This window comes from Oncorhynchus gorbuscha, linkage group LG22 (genome assembly GCF_021184085.1).
Source record: "Oncorhynchus gorbuscha isolate QuinsamMale2020 ecotype Even-year linkage group LG22, OgorEven_v1.0, whole genome shotgun sequence".
Lineage (NCBI taxonomy): Eukaryota > Metazoa > Chordata > Actinopteri > Salmoniformes > Salmonidae > Oncorhynchus > Oncorhynchus gorbuscha.
This window is the reverse complement of record NC_060194.1, coordinates 41,791,131-41,815,904: the sequence shown is the minus strand read 5'-3', so window position 1 is coordinate 41,815,904 and position 24,774 is coordinate 41,791,131. Positions and strand designations below refer to the sequence as shown.

Sequence of the window (24,774 nt, the reverse complement as noted above, 5' to 3'; positions counted from 1 at the left end):
AAGGCCATAATGAATTATTCTAGCCCATGTGCAGTCTGTAATAGCTACTGTAAATTGGACAGTGCAGTTTGATGAACACGAATTTAAGCTTTCTGCCCATATCAGATATGTCTATGTCCTGGGACTTTTTGTTTTGTTTCTTACAACCTCATGTTAATCACATTAGTTCAACACTCCTGAGGTCGGGACACCGATTCTGTAGAGGGTAATGCGAGTGTAGCGAAATGCTTGTGCTTCCAGTTCCAACAGTGCAGTATAAGACCAATGGAATGGTCTAAAATGTGCAAACTCTGTCCACCCGGGGCACCCGGCCATGCAAAACGAACTTGCCCAATCTCTGTGTGTCTGTGATCCTTCTCCTTCCACGTTGCTGCACGTGCATGAGTTCCAGGAAGTGTAAGGGGGAGTGGTTTACAGTTTGTCAGGGAGCAGGGAAGAGTAAACCCCTGTCCTTCTGATGGAATATGTCTTAGTTTAAATAACCACTGGAGACAAACATACAGCAAGTCAGCGAACCTTTAACATGTTGAAGTTACAGCCTTTAGATTGATGTGATCTGAAAGACATGATGTTATCCATTAACTTTAGCTGTGGATGTGAACGGTGAGTATAAGTCCACTTGAACACAGCAAACATAAACTTGCTGTTTTTTTTAATCAACACAAAGACAAAGAGGAAGTCAAATATGTTTTGTTGTGCCTTCCGTAGAAACCAAAATAAAAAGGATTTGTGGGCCCCAGAGAGTCCAAGAAAAATGATACTACAGACATTTCAAACTATAGAAAGGGAAGTGGTCTCAATATCTGTTGCATATGTAACGGATGTGAAACGGCTAGCTTAGTTAGCGGTGCGCGCTAAATAGCGTTTGAATCGGTGACGTCACTTGCTCTGAGACCTTGAAGTAGTAGTTCCCCTTGCTCTGCAAGGACCGCTGCTTTTGTGGAGCGATGGGTAACGATGGTTTGAGGGTGACTGTTGTTGATGTGTGCAGAGGGTCCCTGGTTCGCGCCCGGGTATGGGCGAGGGGACGGTCTAAAGATATACTGTTACACATAGAGAATACTCCATATACTGTATGCATTAACATTAGCTATTGAATATGGGCACATAATTGTGGAGCATAACTGACTGTTTCCCTAGTAGACAACCAGTGAAGAGAGACGATTTAATGCTGCAGTGTGACCTTTCCTGATGAACAAAATGGAGTCGTCTGAAGACAGTAAGTTAGACCTGGATATGGTCTGAGATACAGTGCATTCAGAAAGTATTCAGACCCCTTGACTTTTCCACAACTACACACAATACCCCATAATGACAAAGCAAAAAACAGGTTTAGACATTTCTGAAAATGTATTACAAATTAAAAAATACAGTACCAGTCAAACGTTTGGACACACCTACTCATTCAAGGTGTTTTCTTTATTTGTACTATGTTCTACATTCTCAAATAAAATAGTGAAGACATCAACTATGAAAAAACAGGTAATGGAATCATGTAGTAATCAAAAAGTGTTGAACAAATAAAAATACATTTTAGATTTTAGATTCTCCAAAGTAGCCACCCTTTGCCTTGATGACAGCTTTACACGCTCGAGGCTGTAACCATGGGGTTCTTGGTCACCTCCCTGACCAATGCCCTTCTCCCCCGGTTGCGCAGTTTGGCCGGATGGTCAGCTCTAGGAAGAGTCTTGGTGGTTCCAAATTTATTCCATTTAAGAGTGATGGAGGCCACTGAGTTCTTGGGGACCTTCAATGCTGTAGAATTGTTTTTTCCAGATTTCTGCCTTGACACGATCCTATCTCAGAGCTCTACAGATAATTCATTCGACCCTAATGGCTTGCTCTGAGATGCACTGCCATCTGTGGGACCTTATATAGACAGGTTTGTGCCTTTCCAAATCATGTCCAATCAATTTAACTTGCCACAGGTGGACTCCAATCAAGTTGTAGAAACATTTCCAGGATGATCAATGGAAACAGGATGCACCTGAGCTCAATTTCGAGACTCATAGCAAAGGGTCTGAATACTTATGTAAATAAAGTATTTTTGTTTTTTATTTGTAATACATTTGCAAACATTTCTAAAAAAAACTGTCATTATGGGGTATTGTGTGTAGATTAATGAGGAAAAACATGTTAATCCATTTTAGAATAAGGCTGTAATGTAACAAAATGTGGAAAAGGTCAAGGGGTCTGAATACTTTCCAAATGTACTGAACTATACTAATGTACTACAGTAATGCAGTTAGTTAGATCTAACCTGATTTTATTTATTTTTTATTTTTTATTAAACAACTCATAGACCCACATGGTTCAATTACTTGAATTCCATTTATTTCGTTTTTGTTTTGTTACATCAACACCCTGCTTCTCTACAAAGAAATCCTATCAAGCACGACAGACATCAAATCAAGAACGACCGGTGGGACGCTGTAGGAGTTGTGGTTTTCAAAAGTATATTACAAAAAATAGAAATATTCACGCTAGTTCAATGCTGAAAACGTGGTAATTAACTACAATGACCGGAATCCACTGCGCCTATTCTTCCCGGCACACCGACTACATTAGAGAGGAATGTACAGAGGGATAGTTATAGTACCTGACTGATAGTTGTAGCAGTCTTGAAAGTATGCTTTATCTACTTTGAAGAAATACTAAAATAGTGATTTTGTCAGACAGCTCTGCATTATGGGCAATGTGGCAACAAAATGATCATGGGCTACTTTTTTTCACTCGACAGGGGAGCTTGGCTCATTGTGGACCATAGAAACATTGTTAAATGGTTGTATGTCTGTTACTGCCAGCAGAGATCAGATGAGGACTTTAAAGACATGCTGTGGAACTTTGCAGACAAGCTTTGAGCTGTACGTGTCAAGATGTAGTTCATACATGCATAATCTATGAGCAGAATGACTGTTTAATCATAATTATCTGCAAAATCCCTAGGTTGAAAACGAATGCTGCGCTGCGTAATTTCCCCCCACGTGGGCCAGCCCCCTAGCACTTCGAAATCCAATCAGCCCCTCACCATTTGAGTGACAGCTAGCAAGATGCGCACACACAGCAAATCAAAAGAGAAAGCAATGTGGTTTCGTGGGGCTACTTAGCTCGTGGGGCTACTTTCAGAACTACTGGCTAAAAAGTATACCAAAGTACTGGACAATAAATAATAATGTCGTCAAAAAAAAGTTTAAGTAGACAATGTAATTAATTTAAGTAAAGTTAATAAATGATAAGCAGTAATGGGCAGTCACTACCATCATGGGGCTCTTATCAATTTATTCTTTGTTGTTAAGAGACAATGGAATGGTTTCAATTATTTGTCAATTGAATGTTCTCAATATTTGTCTTTTAAAATTTCAATTACAAAGCTCTAAAATGATTTCAAGGTCGTATTTCATATTGCATTTAATGTATGAAACCGAAATTGAAAAAAAAAACCGAACCAAAACAGACCTCAAATAGCGCTAATCGCTCAGCCCTGGCTGTTTAATATACCACTCCATGATTCTACTATGTAATGGCATTTAAATCAGTGTGGTTTATGTTTTTCAAACAAGTCTCCTATCTGTGACATTTAAATACAAGCAGTAGCTACAGTACCTACATTACAAGGGGAAACACAGATGTGTCACATGGGGTAAAAAAAAAAAACTGAGTCTGTGGAGGCTTCCGCTCACGACCAGTAATGGAGATGAGAGCAAGTCCAGTGGCAGCCAGAGGGGGGCGATAGAGCATAGCGAAACTACAGTTGGCCGACATTCTGCTTGTTTTCTCATAGACGTCATCATTCGATCTCAATACACTTTTCTGTTTCCAAAAACGAGAATTTGTTGCGACATGACGTTGAGTAGACTTGACTCATTGGCAAACTTTTTTGTGTTTTGTTCTTGTTCGTTGTTTAAGAAGATGTTCAAATTCAAGTTCTTGCACACGGATACTTGAGAGGGTAGGCGTTCCCTAACGGAAATATGCGTGCAGAAAAGCTCCAATAAGATCTTTTGGCTCTGCCCACCTCCTTGCTTGTTCTGCCCACTCTGTAACAGGGGATTCCCATTTTGAAAGGCCCGTCTGTCCCATCTTGACTTAGATAGACAAATGTTTGGTTCCATCTGGTGGTCAGCTCTTGAACTGAGCATAATTCTGATAGTGCAGAACCTTCCCCAATCTGTTTTCGCAATTCCCAGAACAGCACTGTAGCCACTCATTTAACGAAGATAGCAAGATGGTCAACCAAGATGGCACTTTCAATGAATCTGAATAATATAAAACTTGATATTATATCATTTATATCATAATTAAGTTGAAATAGAATGTATATTTATTGAGGTGGTTGGTTTAGGGGAGAGACTCAATCCAATATGTCCCCTCCACAGGTGCTCAGTTCGTGGACAAGTACAGGCCCCAGCTCATTCAGAGGGTCACCATGGTGATGCCTATAGCTGATGAGCTGCTATCTGAAGGCATGATTCATAAAGAGATGTACTCCAACATCAGTGCTGCCAGGACTAATCAGGACAAAATGAGGGAGCTCTTTAAAGCCCTCCACTCTGGAGGAAACAAAGTGAAATCTACCTTTCTCTCCATACTGAGGGAGAATGAACCTAATCTGGTCCAGGATTTGGGTAAGTGAAGATGTTTGGCAATTTAGATACATGGGCTGGGATTAGGTCAGGCATTCTTGAAAGCCAACATTTAAAAAAATATATATATATATTAATATTAAGCAAATTTGAAAAATCTATATTTTATAGACCAAATAATCAACTATCTGCTACAGTATCACACAAGGAGAAAGCGTGCCACCATCTGGTGTTTCCCCTGAAAGAGGTTGGTTTAGATATAGGTACAACTCAGTGGAGGCTGCTGAGGGGAGAACGGAGCATACTAATGGCTGGAATGGAGTCAATGGATTGGTATCAACATGGTTTTCATGTGTTTGATACCATTCGCTCCATTCCATCCATTGTACTCCATTCCTGACATTATTATGAGCCGTCCTCTCCTCAGCAGCCTCCACTGGTACAACTGTCCCAGGGTCCCAGTTAGAGGACGGAAATTACCAGTAGGAGACATGGATTCAATCCACACTTTATTACTACACAACTAACACACACACACACATCAAACAAGAGGAAGGGACTAGTGGAAGTGATAGTGTTTTCTGTAGAACAGAAGAAACAGGCAATTACTCCAGAGTACTAGCCATGTAAGGCTATACAAACAGAATGGCAATGATGTAAAATATGCATAGCAGCAATGGGATAGCAATGAGCTAGCATCATAGAGATAGCTAGAGGACTCATCTTTGTATCTGTGCGTTATAACATCTGTGACAGCATGGGTAGTACCATTCTCCATTTTGAAGTAGTATATCTTTTTTTTAAATGTTGGAAGCCCTCAATGGCGCTGCCAATGCTAATAAAGCCCTTTGGCCACTAGAGGCATCTATCATTCTCTATGGCTAGCACACAATAAGAAGCTAGTGTGCTAACAGTATTATCTGGTAATAGGCATACAGCACTCTATGGCTAGTAGGCTAACACGCTACATAGCAGTAATGATTATACCATATTCTATAAAGGGGCTAGGGTAGCATATGAGGTACAGTATAAACATGATACAATTAGCAGCTGGCATGCTAGGCTAGTGGGCCACAGGCTGTGGGTTGGCATACAGTATAAACAGGCAATAGCTGGAGGCTAGCACGCTAAGCTAGGTTATAGGCTAGTAGCCCTCAGGCTATAGGCCGGCATAGGGAGCTGTATAACCCTATGCACAGTACAGTTAGCAGCTAGTGGGGCTAATGGTTAGAAGTAGTTTGCTAGGATGTAAACAATGGCGTCAATGGTCGGCCATATTGGTTGTGTAATATACAACTATTGACTTGAAGCCATCTTGGCCCATAGTAAGTTATGGGGACAGAGTGTACCACATGTAGCCACACATAAACTATGCCAAAAGGGCCAGATAACCAGGGTATGCTGCATGATATTACAACATGTAAACACCTGAGTAAGCATGTATAAGCACAGTTACATGATGTGGTACTGTGGAATATGCTATTCAAGGCTGTTAGGGCGGCAGGTAGCCTAGTGGTTAGAGCGTTGGACTTGACAAGATTGAATCCCCGAGCTGTCAATGTAAAAAAAAATACAAAATGCCACTCTGCCCTGAACAAGAAGGTTAACTCACTGTTCCTTCGCTTTCAGTGAAAATAAGAAGTTGTTCTCAACTGACATACCTAAATAAAGGTAAAATTACATAGTAACAATGAGGATATTACATAGAAATACACAGATGAACCCTCACTTACATAGTTAGCCAGATTTTCTACACACCACATAAAGGAGCAACCTCCTAATTAAAACACAGTTGACCTTGGGACACATCTTTTAGGAGTCAGTGTTTTAAGAAAAATGTTCCTTAAAGTCACAGAGGGCTATTAAAAGAAACTTCTTAATATCATTTTACAGTGAATATAATTTTTTTTGAAGTTTAAGTGTTTAAACTTTGATCAGTTTCTCAGGACGGGCATTTCCTGGCAGAATGCAGATATGGGAAATGTACAGTATTTAAAATATTTGGAAAATGACAAAAACAAGTTATTGCTCTTACAAACTTCCCTTATATGTAATTGTATTCATTAATTACAGATTTATTTTCTCCCATCTATAAAATAATGTTTCATTACATGACAAGGATTGTCCGAACTGTCAACAATACCTGACGTACTGATGTTTCTTTGTGGAAACACTGAAATGTGTCAAGTGAAACAATGCCCAACCTAACTGTTGCGTGATAACGTTTTCAATAAATGATGAAGATGCAAAGATTAGCGATATCTTGTGAGAAGGTTAACGTGATATGTATTTGTCAATCATTTATATAGAATGCAGTGGCAAACAAAGAGGTGAACCAGGTAGGCCATGTTTATTTCACCTTTTTAATCAATTACATTTCTTATAATGTTATATGATTTCAAGAATTATACAACAAAAACACTTTTGGAAAATTATGAATTGACTTTCTTTTATTGTTTCTATGTGTAGAGAACAAAAGCACAATAAGCCTAAAGTACAAGGAATTCATCAGAGGTGAATATGCCACAGTGCAGGAGTACAACTCTCTCCCTGGAGAACATGTGAAGCTAGATGATCGCTACACTGAGCCCCTGATCATCCAGAAATACCGTCAGCAGAGAGAGAGAGAGGAGGAGATCCGCTCCAGAGGACAGAACTTTCATCAAGTCATGGACCAGAGGGACAGCGAGACCTACAAGAGTACCAAAGTGGAGCGGCTGTTTGATCCAGACGAGCACGGAGACATTCAGAGAACAGTGATACTGCAGGGCCACTCTGGAACTGGCAAGTCATTTACCAGTCAGAAGATCATGTCTGACTGGGCCTTTGGAAGACTTTACGAAGACCGATTTGACTTTGTTTTTCACCTGAGGTGCAAAGAACTGAACCAGGCCACTGGGAGAAAAAGTCTGATGGATCTGCTTAACTACGATCAGAGTTCATCATCAATGATCAAGCAGGTCCTTCACCAGTCTCCTGAGAGGGTTCTCTTCCTGGTAGACGGCTTTGATGAGCTCAAATTCTCACTTGATGTACCTAAAGACTCCCTTCCCAGGGACCCGTGGACACAATGCTCCCCCGAAGTGACACTGAGTGGCCTGATACGGAAACAGATCTTACCCGAGTCCTTTCTGCTTGTCACCACCAGGTCCACAGCGTTGGACAAATTAAAAGAAGTGGTCAAACATCCAGTGAGATACGCTGAGATATTGGGCTTTTCTAAAGAGGGGGTGGAGGAATACTTCAATAGATTCTTCAAGAAGAAGCAACACTCACATCAAGCCTATGACGCTGTGAGAAAAAATGAAACCCTTTTCACCGCATGTTTCATTCCAGTCATCTGCTGGATCATTTGCACAGTTTATAGGGAGCAGTTTGATGAAGGTACAGAGATGATACAATCACTGGAGACCACCACCTCCATCTTTGTTGAATTTGTTGACACTCTGTTGAAGCACCACTGTCAGGATTTGGGTCAGTCAGCTCTTACTATCCTCCAAGGACTAGGCAAGCTGGCAGAACAGGGAATGGAAGAGCAGCAGGTGTTATTTGACCATGATTGTGTCTCACAGACAGTGTCAGATCCTTCCAAAGTCCCCTTCTTGTGTAAGTTTCTCCAAAAGAAAAGAGTAAGTCAGACCACTATGTACAGCTTCATGCACCTCAGCTTCCAGGAGTTTTTCACAGCCCTCTCATACATGTTACTGGGTGATGAGGAAGCTCAGGAGAAAGTTAGAGAGCTACTTTCCAAGGTTCGACGTGGAAAAGAAAACAGTCACCTGCTACCCATAGTTCAATTTCTCTTCGGCATCGTAAACAAGGAAGTGGGAAAACGGCTCGAGGATAAAAAATACATCTCTTGTTCTCAAGGAATTTGGACCCAGCTCAAACATTTTATTCTGGAAGTCATTGAAAAAGAAAAGGAGAATCGAAACGCCATTGATTATCACATTTCATCAATGTGGCTTTTTGCATTTCACTGTCTATATGAACTACATGTAGATGATTTTGTAAAGAAAGCTATGAATACATACACAGAATTTAATCTGACTCACATTCCCCTGACAAAAACAGACTGTTGGGTGCTGAAGTACTGCTTTCAGCATTGCACGTGCATCCAAACACTCATTCTCAACTGGTGCAAGTTATCTGCAGAGAAGATAAAAATCCTTCTGCCAGCATTGGAAAAATGTCAACATCTCGAGTGAGTATATTTCCCTTTCTCAACCTAGAACAAGCCTGATTTTCATACATAAAATAATATATACAGTATATATTTCCCCAAATGTTATTTGAATTAATTATAATAATAATATATATATATATATATGCCATTTAGCAGACGCTTTTATCCAAAGCGACTTACAGTCATGTGTGCATACATTCTACGTATGGGTGGTCCCGGGGATCGAACCCACTACCCTGGCGTTACAAGCGCCATGCTCTACCAACTGAGCTACAGAAGGACCACGATAATAATAATAACTGGTTGATGCTCAATATAATGTTTATTTTATAAAAAGGTTATTTGGACATAGATATTTGTTTTAATTTAAACTCTTGAATTAATTATTTATGTCATTTTTGTCACTTAATTGTTTTTGGTATTTGTTTTTGTAGGTTGCAGGTGGACGACCTAGCCGATGATGATTTAGATGGTCTGTTGACAGCACTGGGAGAAGGAAAGAGTTTGGAGCTGGAGTAAGAATCACATGATCTTTACTGTAACATCAAACCTTATTTGTCATCTATCAAATTCTTGCTGTTAAATATATCTCTACCTCAGTTACAGTGCATTCGGAAAGTATTCAGACCCCTTGACTTTTTCCACATTTTGTTACGTTACAGCCTTATTCTAACATTTAAAAAAAAAAAAAAAAATTCCCTCATCAATCTACACACAAGTCGAGGGGTTCTGAATAATTTCAGAGTGCACTTACATTATATTAATGAGTTACTTTAGTCTACCACATATTTTTTGTTGTTTAAAAAAAATAGTGTTTTATGTGCCTCACGCCAAATTGTACTGTATTTTTCAGTCTGACAGAGAACAACTTCTCTGATGAGAAAGTGCAGGACTTGCTTGTTGCTCTGACTAAACACAAACCCAGAAACATTGACATTGGAGTGAAGTCCATCACCAGCAATACAGCTGACAAATTCATGTCCCTCATCAATAAGGCACATGCAGACTTGGAAAGCATAGGGTAAGTAACTTTTCATTTAGCTTCCAACCAACCTGTATATAAAACACAATGTTTCCTCGAATAACAATTAGGAAACTAAGATGGAACATACATGGTAAATGCATAATGTCTGTTACAAAAAGGGTTAATTCATTAACATGTAGGTAATGCAGAAGTGAACATAAATACATAATTGATTAATAACAAAGGCATTTTATATAGTTTGTCATAAAAAAAGGGTTTAGTCCAATTATGGTGGAAACTAAGTATTTCTTTGAATTTGAGAGTTGTTAAATTTCTCCAGCTCCATCCCTCAGCTTTTTACCAAACCAGGGTGCAGAGTCCGCTTTGTTAATTGTTATCAACTGCTGATTGCCACCCCAACGGTAGGGCTCCCAGTCCCCTGCAAGGTGTTGCACTACACTTGATTAAGTGGTTTACAACACACCATGTCATGTTTCAAAACAACCCAAGATGATGTGTTTCAATACTCCAGCAAAGTTAAGGTTTTGTCTCCTTTGTGTTGGTGGCAGCTCAGCTACCACTCGTTTCGGTGTTAGTTACAAAGCGCTTAATTTCAACAGTGTACCACATCTTGTAAATATTTAGACTAGACTTGGAGAGTCAGAAACCCAAGATTTGAGTTAGCACTAGTTACTTAGGACTAGTAATCTTAACATTAGTACACTAGTAAGTAATCTTAACACCCAATTGACAAAAGCAAGGGAATTGTGGGAACCCTGTTATTCACTGTCACACTGGACCATTTCAGTCTGTGAGGAGGAGTCACACTGTGTAACGGCGTTCTTCTTTTGTCGAAAGAAAGTCTGACCGAAATGCAGCGTGATGGTTACTCATGTCTTTAATGAAGAAAAACGGAACGATACATGAAATAACTAATAAATACAAAAACAACAAACGGAACGTGAAACCTAATTACAGCCTATCTGGTGAACACAACACAGAGACAGGAACAATCACCCACGAAATACACAGTGAAACCCCAGCTACCTAAATACGGTTCCCCATCAGAGACAACAAGAATCACCTGACTCTGATTGACAACCGCCTCAGGCAGCCAAGCCTAACTAGACACACCCCTAATCAACCACAATCCCAATGCCTACAAAAACCCCAATACGACAATACAATAAACTCATGTCACACTCTGGCCTGAACAAATAATTAAAGAAAACACAAAATACTAAGACCAAGGCGTGACAGAACCCCCCCCCCCCTGCTCCATGCAGGCTGACAGCTCCCTGCAGACTGACAGCTCCTTGCATACTGACAGCTCCTTGCAGACTGGCAGCTCTTTGCAGACTAACAGCTCTGGCTGCCTCATACAGACTGACAGCTCTGACTGCTCCATGCAGGCTGACAGCTCTGACTGCTCCATGCAGGCTGGCAGCACCTTGCAGACTGACAGCTCCCTGCAGACTGGCAGCTCAGGCTGCTCCGAACAGGCAGGAGGCTCCGGCAGCGCTGTAGAGAAGGAAGGCTCTGATAGCGCTGAACAGGCGGGAGACTCCGACAGCGCAGGAGAGGCGGGAGACTCCAACAGCGCAAGAGAGGCAAGGCGCACTGTAGGCCTGATGCGTGGTGCTGGCACTGGTGGTACTGGGCCGGCTATGCACCCGCACTGGAAACACTGTGCGCTCCATAGCATAACACGGTGCCTGCCCGGTCTCTCTAGCCCCCCGGTAAGCACAGGGAGTTTGCGCAGGTCTCCTACCTGGCGTAGCCATACTCCCTGTAAGCCCCCCCCCAATACATTTTTGGGGCTGATTCCCGGGCTTCCATCCACGTCGCCGTGCTGCGTGTGGTGGGTGATTCTGTAACGCGTTCTTCGTTTGTCGAAAGAAAGTCTGACCGAAATGCAGCGTGGTGGTTACTCATGACTTTAATGAAGAAAAAAACGGAACGATACATGAAATAACTAATAAATACAAAAACAACAAACGGAACGTGAAACCTAATTACAGCCTATCTGGTGAACACAACACAGAGACAGGAACAATCACCCACGAAATACAAAGTGAAACCCCAGCTACCTAAATACGGTTCCCCATCAGAGACAACAAGAATCACCTGACTGGGATTGAGAACCGCCTCAGGCAGCCAAGCCTAACTAGACACACCCCTAATCAACCACAATCCCAATGCCTACAAAAACCCCAATACGACAATACAATAAACTCATGTCACACTCTGGCCTGAACAAATAATTCAAGAAAACACAAAATACTAAGACCAAGGCGTGACACACTGGCACTGGTCTGCAGAATTTGACATTTTGGGGGTTGAATTCAACCCGTGATTGGACACAATATAAAACATGGCCATAATAATGTTAATTAAATAGCCTCTTAACAGTATGATATGTTACTGTTTCAGGCTTCATTGTTGTGAGAATGTTACATTGGAAGCCAATCTACAGAAAAATGGAGTCAGTGGGTGAGCTTCTTCTACATTGTCTCAGTAGAAAGGTGCACTTGATTGATATTGCATGCTGTACAGTTGTAACAATGTTGTTGTTTTTTGAGTGTAGATGTCTTGTCGATCAAAATATTCATGTACTAATTCAACCATCTCTTGCCTGTGAAGGACTCTCCAAACTTCTCTTTGGTTAAAAGTGTCTGACATGAAAATGATCTGTGACTGTATCAGGGCATCTGGCTACAGTTTGAGTGAAATAGAGTAAGTACAATTTATCATTTCTAATACTACATATAATACTACATTTTACAGTGGATATCTTTAATTTATTGTCCATGTTAAGGAAGTGGTTTGGTGAAGCACACTCAAGAGACGAGTAACCTTGTCTAAGACCTGAAGAGTTGCAATGGCTCCCAATGCTTAGTGCTTACTGTAGACTTAAGCTCAGCAGGCTAACACAGTCTTGTGATGCCCAGGAGACCTAGCTTCGATCCCAAATGGCTATATACACACGGTTGTAGTTTAGCAATATTCTTTTATTGTTGCACTCCAGTTCATCTATGACATCGCTATAGGTAACACTCTATTTGACACCTAGCATCATAACACGTTATGACATGGTCATAACAGCTGACATAACTTGACATAACGTGTCATGATATGGTCATAACACTGTCGTGACCCATATATTTAGACCTGTTGTGACATACAGTATATCTTGTTATTTTATGGCTGGTTATGACACCTACATAAGAGTGTCAAAACCCACCAAATCTATCTCACAAGGCAAACCATTCTATTACACCACGCTATGTTACCGTAATATAACATATTAAATGATCATTGTAATTGAGCACACATTGATGTCAGACATGTATCTGCGCGAATGCTTTGTTGCTGATGCAAGAGCAGATTTCAGGAGCAGGACAAGACACTGTCTTTGGCTGTGTCTAGACCTAACAGTTAATGCAGTTTTTGTATTCTGATCATGGAATTCAAAACACATCATGCGTCTACATTTAAATGTGTCCACCATGTCCACATTGTGTTCCCTTTGGCCGCGCTGTATTCAAATGCCAGTATGCATAGGCTAAATATTATAATAACACAACAACAACTTGATGGCAGTAGCTAACTAGTGTAGCTAACTAGCCAGCTAGCCTCTGTAGCTAGTCAGCAAGCTAGCAACCAAAGCTGACGGGATTGCAAATGGATTAGCATAACTTGTTTTCAAAATGTCTTTGAGGCCAGAAAACACATTCCCCACACACTAGGAAAGCATTTCCTCCAAAGTTATAATGAAAGTGATTCTCCGTCCCAAAACACACGTTTTCTGGAGACTTGTGGGCAGAGTGCTGATGACATTGCCCATTGTATGCACTTTCAATAGCCTGATTGCTTCCAGACTGAGGAGAATTCCACACACAATGCGTTCCTGACCACCTCCTGTCGTTTCAATGTGATCTTCGTAAGTCTCATGTAAGAGTCAGGTGTAAACACTGATGACTGACATAATGGGCATGTACGTGATAGGCCTTTCTGGTTTATGTCCTTGTGATGGTAATCATTGTTATTGACAATGTAATAAACTGTATTTTCTTAATCCAAGTAAATTGACAGAGGAAAGTCCCAAAAATTCACTCCAGTCACCCAAGTCATAGACTGTTTTCTCTGCTACCGCACGGCAAGTGGTACCGGAGCACCAAGTCTAGGACCAAAAGGCTCCTTAACAGCTTCTAACCCCCCAAGCCATAAGACTGCTGAACAATTAATCAAATGGCCACCAGACTATTTACATTGACCCCCTCCTCCATTTGTTTTGTACACTGCTGCTACTCGCTGTGTATTATCTATGCATAGTCACTTCACCCCTACCTCGACTAACCTGTACCTCCGCACATTGACTAGGTACCGGTACCCCCTGTATATAGCCTCATATTTTATTGTGATATTTTTATAATTTTTTACTTGAGTTAATTTGGTAAATATTTGCTTAACTCTTTCTGGAGCTGCACTGTTGGTTAAAGGCTTGTAAGTAAGCATTCACGGTAAGGTTGTAACATGTTGGTTAACCTGTTACTCCTACCCCCTACTTTTTCGAACATTCTGTTAAAAATTGCGCAACATTTCAGCGCCCTGCTACTCATGCCAGGAATATAGTATATGCATATGATTAGTATGTGTGGATAGAAAACACTCAGACGTTTATAAAACTGGTTAAATCACGGCTGTGACTATAACAGAACGTGCGTTTCATCGAAAAGTGCAGGAAAATCTGATCACTGAAAATGGGAAAATATATCCATGCGCCACTTCAACCCATTGTTAAACGTGATCCACATTAAATGGGCCGAGGTTGCAATACCTACAGGTTCCACACGATGTCAACAGTCTTGTCATTTGCCTACGATTTGTTTCTTGGTCAAACAGACACAAGGCAGCGCAGTTCTTCCGGTCTCCGACCGGATATTTTGGTTGAGATTTACCCGGACATTATTTCCAGACGTACAGCTATAGAATATACATCGCCTCGTGATCAATTTGATCGCTTATTAACGTTTACTAATACCTAAAGTTGCATTACAAAAGTATTTCGAAGTGTTTTGTGAAAGTTTATCGTCAACTTTTTTAATTAAAAAAAATGACGTTACGTTATAAAACGCTATTTTTTTCGTTGATCACACAGTCTTCATAGATCGATATCTAGGCTATATATGGACCGATTTAATCGGAAAAAAAGACCCAATAGTGATGTTTATGGGACATCTAGGAGTGCCAACAAAGAAGATGGTCAAAGGTAATGAATGTTTTATATTTTATTTGTGCGTTTTTTGTAGCGCCGACTATGCTAAGCATTTAAAAAATCTGACTTGTTGCCTGGATTCACAACGAGTGTAGCTTTAATTCAGTACCCTGCATGTGTATTTTAATGAACGTTTGAGTTTTAACGAGTGCTATTAGCATTTAGCGTAGCGCATTTGCATTTCCAGATGTCTAGATGGGACGCCTGCATGTCACGTAGGAGCAAGAGGATAAAAGGCTTGTAAGTAAGCATTCACAGTAAGGTCTACACATGTTGGTTAAAGGCTTGTAAGTAAGCATTCACGGTAAGGTCTACACATGTTGGTTAAAAGGCTTGTAAGTAAGCATTCACGGTAAGGTCTACACATGTTGTATTGGGCGCATATGACAAATAATGCTTCGTGACAGTGTATTTTCTACAAGTTATTATTCAAAATACAATCAAAAAAATAAAACCTGTAAAGAATTAATTAAAACAACAACAAAGGATTTAACTCTAAAATCATATTATTTATTATTTATTGTCTTTTCACTGCCAATAAGTTTCCTTTAGTTTAAAATGTTTGTTTCTGCAGACTCCATCAAGGTCTTCACCTTCCCCCTGGATACAGCAGATGCGTTACTTTCTCTAAAAACATCTAAGTAAAGAAACAGACATCAGAATAGAGTATGCTACAATGCAACACCGCTAAAGAAACCTGAAAACTTCATCCCAAATACACTGAGTATACAGCACATTAAGAACACAAGCTCTTTCCATGACATAGATATGATCCCTTATTGATGTCACTTGTTAAATTCACTTCAATCAGTGTAGATGAAGGGGAGGAGACAAACTTCTCTGGGATGTCCCACCTCGACAACAGCCAGTGAAATTGCAGGGCTCCAAATTCAAACAGAAATCTCATAATTAAAATTCCTCAAACATACAAGTATTATACACCATTTTAAAGACAAAGTTCTTGTTATTCCAATCACAGTGTCCGATTTCAAAAAGAGTTTACGGCAAAAGCACACCACGCAATTATGTTAGGACAGCGCCTAGCCACAAAAACCATACAGACATTTTCCAGCCAAGGAGAAGACTCACAAACTCAGAAATAGTGATTAAATGAATCACTTACCTTTGATGATCTTCATCTGGTGGCACTCCCAGGACTCCATGTTACACAATAAATGTTTGTTTTGTTCAATAAATTCCCTCTATGTCCAAATACCTCAGTTTTGTTCTCGCGTTTAGTTCAGTAATCCAAAGGCACAAAGCGCGCTCACAACATCCAGAAGAAAAGTCAAAAAAGTTCCATCAAAGGTCGTAGAAACATGTCAAACAATGTTTATAATCAATCCTTAGGATCTTTTTATCATAAATATTCAATAATATTTCAACCGGACAATACTGTTTTCATTAGAAAGGAAAGCGAACGAACAGCGATCTCAGGGCGCGATAAACAACTCATAGCTTTCAGCTGAGCCACTTACTCTGAGTGGTTTTATTCTCTCCCCTTTCACAATAGAAGCCTGATACAACTTCTAAAGACTGTTGACATCTACTGGAAGCCTTAGGAAGTGCAATCTGACCCCACAGACACTGGATACTGGATAGGCATTCACTTAAAAAACTACAAACTTTAGAATTCCCACTTCCTGGTTGGATTTTTCTCAGGTTTTTGCCTGCCATATGAGTTCTGTTATAGTCACATACATTATTTTAACAGTTTTGGAAACTTTAGAGTGTTTTCTATCCTAATCTACCAATATATGCATATCCTAGCTTCTGTGCCTGAGTAACAGGCAGTTTACTCTGGGCACGCTTTTCATCCAAACTTCCCAATGCTGCCCCCTATCCCAATGAAGTTTTAAAGAAGGATCTTTATGCCTTGAGACAATTGAGATATGCCTTGTGTATGTGTGCCATTCAGAGGGTGAATGAGCAAGACAAAAGATTTAAGTTCCTTTTGAACGGGGTTATGGCATTAGGTGCCAGGCGCACCGGTTTGTGTCAAGAACTGCAGCGCTGCTGGGTTTTTCACGCTTAACAGTTTCACATATGTATCAAGAATGGTTCACCACCCAAAGGACATCCAGCCAACTTGACACAACTGTGGGAAGCGTTGGAGTCAACATGCGCTTTTGACACCTTGTAGAGTCCATGCCCCGACGAATTGAGGCTGTCCTTGGGCGAAGGGAGGGGGGAGTTGCAATTCAATATTGGGAAGGTGTTCCTAAAGTTTGGTATATTATGGCAGTAGCAAACAACACTTTCGCACATTTTCAAATACACTACAATCATGTTTTCTCAACGTTTTCATGACATACTGTAGCTAAAGCTAGCTCTCAACTATGCATGTCGCTAGCTAGCTAATATTTAGCTACCATGTAGTTAGTGTTTGTTTAGCTAACGTTAGCTACATATCCCTGTCACTAACCCTGTCGATCAGACCAACAGCGTCATTGCTTTTTGGTATAACAGAAGCACATTCATTTCCAAAGAAACTTGCATCATTGCGTTGTAGAGGCAATTGCAGTACTTTCTAAATAGTAGAAGAAAGTGAATGTTGAACTGTTGTTACACACATATCAAGTACAACTGTTGGATTACAAGCTGAAATAAGTTTGACTGCAGAATGTATTACGCAGCATTGATACGATGACGCTGCCAGTCTGATCGCGGAGCAAAGATGGTGGTGTGCAAAACAACTATGATTTATTGGGGTAACAGTACATCTGATTCACTACATACTGTATACAGTGCTAATTATCCAAACATATTATAGAACAGGCCTGTGTATTAATAAATGAAAACCCAGCTCTGCAAGCATTAGAACTTCAAAATATGATCGTTGATCAGTGAAACTATATTTGGTGATCAACTAATGTATTTTGACATTATAACGCTTGCGGAGCTGGTGAATGGGAGTTTGGACTGAGCTTGTTGGGCATTAGAGAGGTCTCTAATGCACAGTTACTGGTTCAGTGCTGAATTAGCTAGCTAATGTTAGCGGTTAGCATGCAACTGTTAGATACACATTTCATGAAAAGTAACCTTCTAAAATAGATATCATTCTTTTGGTTCATACAGTGGGGCAAAAAAGTATTTAGTCAGCCACCAATTGTGCAAGTTCTCCCACTTAAAAAGATTAGAGAGGCCTGTAATTTTCATCATAGGTACACTTCAACTATGATAGACAAAATGAAAAAACAAATCCAGTAAATCACATTGGAGGATTTTTAATGAATTTATTTGCAAATTATGGTGGAAAATACGCATTCTCACGTAGGTATTCCTCTTGTCCAGATGGGTTAGGGCAGTGTGCGGTGTGGTTGCGATTGCGTCGTCTGTGGACCTATTGGGGCGGTAAACAAATTGGAGTGGGTCTAGGGTGTCAGGTAGGGTGAAGGTGATATGGTCCTTGACTAGTCTCTCAAAGCACTTCATGATGAAGGAAGTGAGTGCTACTGGGCGGTAGTCATTTAGCTCAGTTACCTTAGCTGTCTTGGGAACAGGAACAATGGTGGCCCTCTTGAAGCATGTGGGAACAGCAGACTGGGATAAGGGTGATTGAATATGTCTGTAAACACACCAGCCAGCTGGTCTGCGCATGCACTGAGGACGTGGCTGGGGAACCCGTCTGGGCCTGCAGCCTTGCGAGGGTTAACACGTTTAAATGTTTTACTCGTGTCAGGCTGCAGTGAAGGAGAGTCTGCAGGTTTTGGTAGCGGGCCGTGTCAGTGGCACTGTATTGTCCTCAAAGCGAGGAAAGAGGTTTTTTGGTCTGTCTGGTAGCAAGACATCAATGCCCTCGATGGGGCTGGTTTTCTTTTTGTAATCCGTGATTGACTGTAGACCCTTCCACATACCTCTTGTGTCTGAGCCGTTGAATTGCAACTCTACTTTGTCTCTATACTGATGCTTAGCTTGTTTGATTGCCTTGCGGAGGGAATAGCTACACTGTTTGTATTCGGTCAGGTTTTCGGTCACCTTGCCCTTGTTAAAAGCAGTGGTTCGCGCTTTCAGTTTCGCGCGAATGCTGCCATCAATCCACGGTTTGTTTTAATAGTTGCTGTGGGTACGACATCGCCGATGCACTTTCTAATGAACTCGCTCACCGAATCGGCATATTCGTCAATGTTGTTGTTGGACGCAATGCGGAACATATCCCAATCCATGGAATCGAAGCAGTCTTGAAGCGTGGAATCAGATTGGACCAGCGTTGAACAGACCTGAGCGCAGGAGCTTCTTGTTTTAGTTTCTGTCTGTAGGCTGGAAGCAACAAAATGGAGTCGTGGTCAGCTTTTCCGAAAGGAGGGCGGGGGAGGGTCTTATATGCGTCGCGGAAGTTAGAATAACAATGATCCAGGGTTTTACCAGCCCTGGTTGTGCAATCGATATGCTGATAGTATTTAGGGAGTCTTGTTTTCAGATTAACCTTGTTAAAATCCCCTTCTACAATGAATGCAGCCTCAGGATATGTGGTTTCCAGTTTACAAAGAGTCAAATAAAGTTTGTTCAGGGCCATCGATGTGTCTGCTTAGGGGGGGAATAAATACGGCTGTGATTATAATCAAAGAGAATTCCCTTGGTAGATAATGCAGTCGACATTTGATTGAGAGGAATTCTAAGTCAGGTGAACAGAAGGACTTGAGTTCCTGTATGTTGTAATGATCACACCGCGTCTCGTTAATCATAAGGCATACACCCCCGCCCTTCTTCTTACCAGAAAGATGCTTGTTTCTGTCGGCGCGATGCGTGAAGAAACCAGCTGGCTGCAACGAGTCCGATAGCGTCTCTCGAGTGAGCCATGTTTCTGTAAAAACAAAGAACGTTACAGTCTCTGATGTCTCTCTGGAAGGCAACCCTTGCTCGGATTTCATCAACCTTCTTGTCAAGAGACTGGACATTGGCGAGTAGTATGCTAGGGAGTGGTGCGCGATGTGCACGTCTCCGGAGCCTGACCAGAAGACCGCTTCGTTTACCCCTTTTACGGCGACGGTATTTAGGTTCACCGGCTGGGATCCGATCCATTGTCCTGGGTGAAAGGCAAAACACAGGATCCGCTTCGGGAAAGTCATATTCCTGGTCGTAATGATGGTGATTTGACGTTGCTCTTATACTCAGTAGTTCCTCCCGACTGTATGTAATGAAACCTAAGATTACCTGGGGTACCAATATAAGAAATAACATGCACATTAAAAATAAAATACTGCATAGTTTCCTAGGAACGCGAAGCGAGGCGGCCATCTCTGTCGGCGCCGGAAGTTAACTTTGTTTGAGGCATTGTGCCCTGTTTGTTTTCTCGTTTGTTGTTTTGTTGGCATCATTTTATAATAAAAGTAAAATGTACGCCGCTGTACCACGCTGCACCTTGGTCCGCTTCTTTTGACAGCTGTGACAGCCATCTTGGCTTACATGCAAAGTTAGTTAGCTTAGCTGAGTTACACTCATTTGAAGGAGAAAATATCTCAAGTTTTTCCACTCGATCAAAACACTTATACATCAAAATTACAAGAAAACTCACAATAAAAAATCACAAGAATGGCTTCAGATCAAAGTCTAAATTGAGACCAAAGAGAGCAAGGGTCTTTAAATGAAAGATCCAGGCAGCCTCTCATTTTAATAAATTGTCGAGGTATAACTTGTCCTTGTGTTAAAAATTATGTGGGTAAAACAAAGCGCAAATTAAAAGTATGAATCTCGAAGCATCGTAGCACTATTAGGTGCAAAAACTTGAGTTACCCAGTATCGGTAGCTTAGTGCTTAGAGGCGGGTAGCTTAGTGGTTAGAGGAGGGTAGCTTAGTGGTTATAGGCTGGTAGCCTAGTGGTTAGAGGCAAATAGCCTAGTGGTTAGAGGCAAATAGCCTAGTGGTTAGAGGCGGGTAGCCTAGTGGTTAGAGGCGTGTAGCCTAGCGGTTAGAGGCGGGTAGCCTAGTGGTTAGAGGCGTGTGCCTAGTGGTTAGAGGCAGGTAGCTTAGTGGCAAGAGGCTGGTAGCTAAGTGGCTAGAGGCGGGTAGCCTAGTGGTTAGAGCGTTGGGTTACTAACCGAAAGGTTGCTGGATCGAATCCCCAAGCTGACAAGGTAAAAATCTGTCATTCTGCCCCTGAGCAAGGGAGTTAACCCACCGTTCCCCAGGTGCCGAAAACGTGGATGTCAATTAAGGCAGCCCCCTGCACCCGTCTGATTCCGAGGATTTGGGTTAAATGCGGAAGACACATATCAATTGAAGGCATTCAGTTGTACAACTGACTAGGTATCCCCCTTCCCCTAAATAAAGATGTTTCTCTTCTCCTGATGATAGCTTGTCTGTGAGCTATGTGGCTGACCTATCAGACACTGACTTGGATGACCTGAGTGCAATCATCCACCCTGTAGACAAGTTAAGGTGAGGGAGTTGAGATTATACTTCATAAATATTAGCAAATTTCAAATACCTAACATCTATCATGAACCTTTACATTTGACTTAGTTGCATTACATGTAATTTACAAACCCTTTATATTTGTCATGCTGAACTATGCTCAACATACTGTATGTTGCCAGACAGTGGATCATCATGCATTGATTCATGTGTACAAGATTTAATGAAAATGTTTCTTGGATTTCAGGCTCAGCTTTCAACACAAAGATTTATATGGACAGGACGCAGTGAGTGAAGGTTTACACTCCCAGATATCACTCAGAGGGATTGAAATAACCCTCTGTGGCGATCCCATATTCGACTGGAGAAAATTATTTCAGCTCGTTCACACTCTGGAGCAACAGTAAGAACTTCTGTCCTCAATAAAATCTCCCACACACACACACACACACACACACACACACACACACACACACACACACACACACACACACACACACACACACACACACACACACACACACACACACACACACACACACACACACACACACACACACACACACACACACACACACACACGGCCGTGTTTCAATCCAAGGTTCTTTATAGGGTACCTCACTAGACAGCTGACAATGCACCTTTCACATGAAGGTAATTTGCATTTGAGTGTTTATCATGAAAGAATGGCTGTAAAATGACCTATAGAAGGACACTGCTCCCTAACGCAATTCGGATTGATTCCGGGCCGTAGTGTATAGGGCTCCCGAGTAGCGCAGCGGTTTAAGGCACTGCATCTCAGTGCTACAGGTGTCACTACAGACCCTGGTTCGATGCCAGGCTGTATCACAACCGGCCGTGATTGGGAGTCCCATAGGGCGGCGCACAATTGCCCCAGCGTCATCCAGGTTAGGGTTTGGCCGGGGTGGGCTGTCATTGTAAAATAAGAATTTGTTCTTAACTGACTGGCCTAGTTAAATAAAGGACAAATAAATAATTTTACATATCTGCACACAAACATATGACAATATTTGCTTTACCATGATGAGAGTCTGTGTCTGTCTGTTTGTGTCATATGAATGACCTCTACCAGTCCAGATTGGGATGAGCATGTTGAAGCACTGATCTCGCTGCTACACTCTCAAACCTCTCTGGAGGACATCAGTCTGTTTGTGAGACGCTTGACAGAGAGGTGTGCTACCAGTGTAATCAGTCTCAGCCAGGCCTGCCCAAACCTGCGGATGATATCGTGAGTACAACATACTCCCTGTGTCGTCCGTGTCATCTTTGTTTCAGTGTAACTGTTGAACTAATGACTCCTCTATTCTCTTTCTCTCTTAGCCTTCATGTAGTTGAACACGGTTTGTTATTGGAGGAGGTATTACAACTCTTACGTGCATCAAAGAGGCACCCAGATTGCCGGGTACTTGTCGCTGGGTATGGATGTACTGTTTTGTATCGTGTCAGTCAGCTGACATAAATCAAATCATCAGCTGATCTCTTCAGATGCGGTGCTAATCAACATTGGTGTGATCCTCTGCAGGTGGAGATGCAGGAAACCTGCTGACCAGTGCACAGGCCGGAAGGACTGGAGTCTCTGTTGTGATGACTCTGTTAGGCTCAATCTACATGGAGAAACATTCACAGAGAATGTGATAAGGCATGGGAAGAAAAGTGACAGGCCTAGTTATCACCCTAAGAGTAATAAATGGTGTGTTGTTGCCTAGTGACCATGATGAAGACAACAGAGATGGTGTGTTGTTGCCTAGTGACCACGATGAAGACAACAGAGAGGGTGTGTTGTTGCCTAGTGACCACGATGAAGACAACAGAGATGGTGTGTTGTTGCATAGTGACCACGATGAAGACAACAGAGAGGGTGTGTTGTTGCCTAGTGACCACGATGAAGACAACAGAGAGGGTGTGTTGTTGCATAGTGACCACGATGAAGACAACAGAGAGGGTGTGTTGTTGCCTAGTGACCACGATGAAGACAACAGAGAGGGTGTGTTGTTGCATAGTGACCACGATGAAGACAACAGAGAGGGTGTGTTGTTGCCTAGTGACCACGATGAAGACAACAGAGATGGTGTGTTGTTGCATAGTGACCACGATGAAGACAACAGAGAGGGTGTGTTGTTGCCTAGTGACCACGATGAAGACAACAGAGATGGTGTGTTGTTGCATAGTGACCACGATGAAGACAGCAGAGAGGGTGTGTTGTTGCCTAGTGTCCACGATGAAGACAACAGAGAGGGTGTGTTGTTGCATAGTGACAAGACTTTAGCATATAGACTGCTACACCGCCCAAGTTTAATCAATCCCCTGCTCTTGCTCTCTCTAAGTCTCTCTGTCACCCTTCCCTCTCTCTCTCTGTGACACCCTTACACACGTTTGAATCTGACCTGTGCCAATCATGGTCCATAGGGTTCTGTTAAAAAAATAATAGGGTGCCATTTGGGACCCGTGTTTGTACTGGTTAGCATTTCATATATTTAATCTTACTCTGTCTCTAAAAATGAAAAAAGGAGGTTTTATCCTTGTTCTTATGAAAGCTGTGTCTTTTTATTTTTTTGTAATACTGTGGAAAAATAATGACATACAATTTGAAAAAATATTGAATAAAAATAAAAATGAAAACACATTTCAGTAATATATTTGTGTTTTTTTCTTAAAGAAGAACCGTTATACAGGAGGAGCATTACTGAATGAGAAGCCCATAGTGACAATAATACAGGAAACAGTCCTATTGGAACAATGACAGAATAGAAAATAACAGGAATGAGAATGAATTATATGGAGGAAATACACTCACTCAGACGTGCACATGCTCAGCCACACCCACTACAGGTGGGAGGAGCTATCGAAGAACAGACTCATTCTAATGTCTGGAATGGAATTGATGGAACGGAGTCAAACATGGTCTCCGTAAATTTGATTTGTTTGATGCCGTTACATTAATTCTATTCCAGACATTACAATGAGCCTGTCCTCCTATAGCTCCTCCCACCCACCTCCACTGGTGTACACACATACAGTGCCCCAGGTCCCATAGTACTATTGTCAAGGACTACTTTTGACTAGGGCTCTGGTCAACACTATATTGGGAATACAGATGTAGTTTGTAATTTGATCACTCTTTTATTGCTGGGAATTTTCCTGCACAGCAGAAAATGCAAACTTGTAGTGTATTTGAGGTTAAAAAGACTACTAAAGTTTGTAATTTCCACTGTAAAATGTCTGACTTGATTTGCCCCAACGAAAACATTATCAACCCCTACAACAAAAATGTCCATTAATTATAATTCACATTTCCTGTTGCTGCAGGACTATTTTCCTGCTCTAGCAAACTGGCTCAAATTAAGATCCTACATCTATAGGGTTCCATTTGTGTTAACCATGGACGTAT

At 41.4% G+C, this 24,774-nt stretch overlaps 1 protein-coding gene across 2 annotated transcripts; it reads left to right on the top strand.

Moving 5' to 3' along the window:
• Positions 1–422: 422 nt before the first annotated feature.
• On the top strand, positions 423–24,009 carry LOC124009551 (NACHT, LRR and PYD domains-containing protein 1 homolog). Of its 2 annotated transcripts, none has more exons than XM_046321440.1 (14): positions 423–603; positions 1,144–1,219; positions 4,377–4,625; positions 6,893–6,922; positions 7,053–8,787; positions 9,204–9,284; positions 9,623–9,790; positions 12,167–12,226; positions 12,377–12,469; positions 21,306–21,389; positions 21,613–21,768; positions 22,459–22,614; positions 22,707–22,802; positions 22,909–24,009. In XM_046321440.1, the coding sequence occupies exons 2-14, from the start codon at positions 1,192–1,194 to the stop codon at positions 23,090–23,092; spliced, it is 3,120 nt and encodes a 1,039-aa protein (XP_046177396.1). In that variant the 5' UTR covers positions 423–603; positions 1,144–1,191; the 3' UTR covers positions 23,093–24,009. The 2 variants fall into 2 exon arrangements, with proteins under 2 accessions (XP_046177396.1, XP_046177397.1); XM_046321441.1 differs by having other exon boundaries at positions 1,141–1,219.
• The last annotated feature ends 765 nt before the right edge of the window (positions 24,010–24,774 follow it).

Coding starts and splice junctions, on each gene's coding strand:
- LOC124009551 (XM_046321440.1), top strand. CDS start 1,192: ATGAACAAAATGGAGTCGTCTGAAGACA. Junction 1,220..4,376: donor AATGGAGTCGTCTGAAGACA/GTAAGTTAGACC, acceptor TCCCCTCCACAG/GTGCTCAGTTCGTGGACAAG. Junction 21,390..21,612: donor CACCCTGTAGACAAGTTAAG/GTGAGGGAGTTG, acceptor CTTGGATTTCAG/GCTCAGCTTTCAACACAAAG.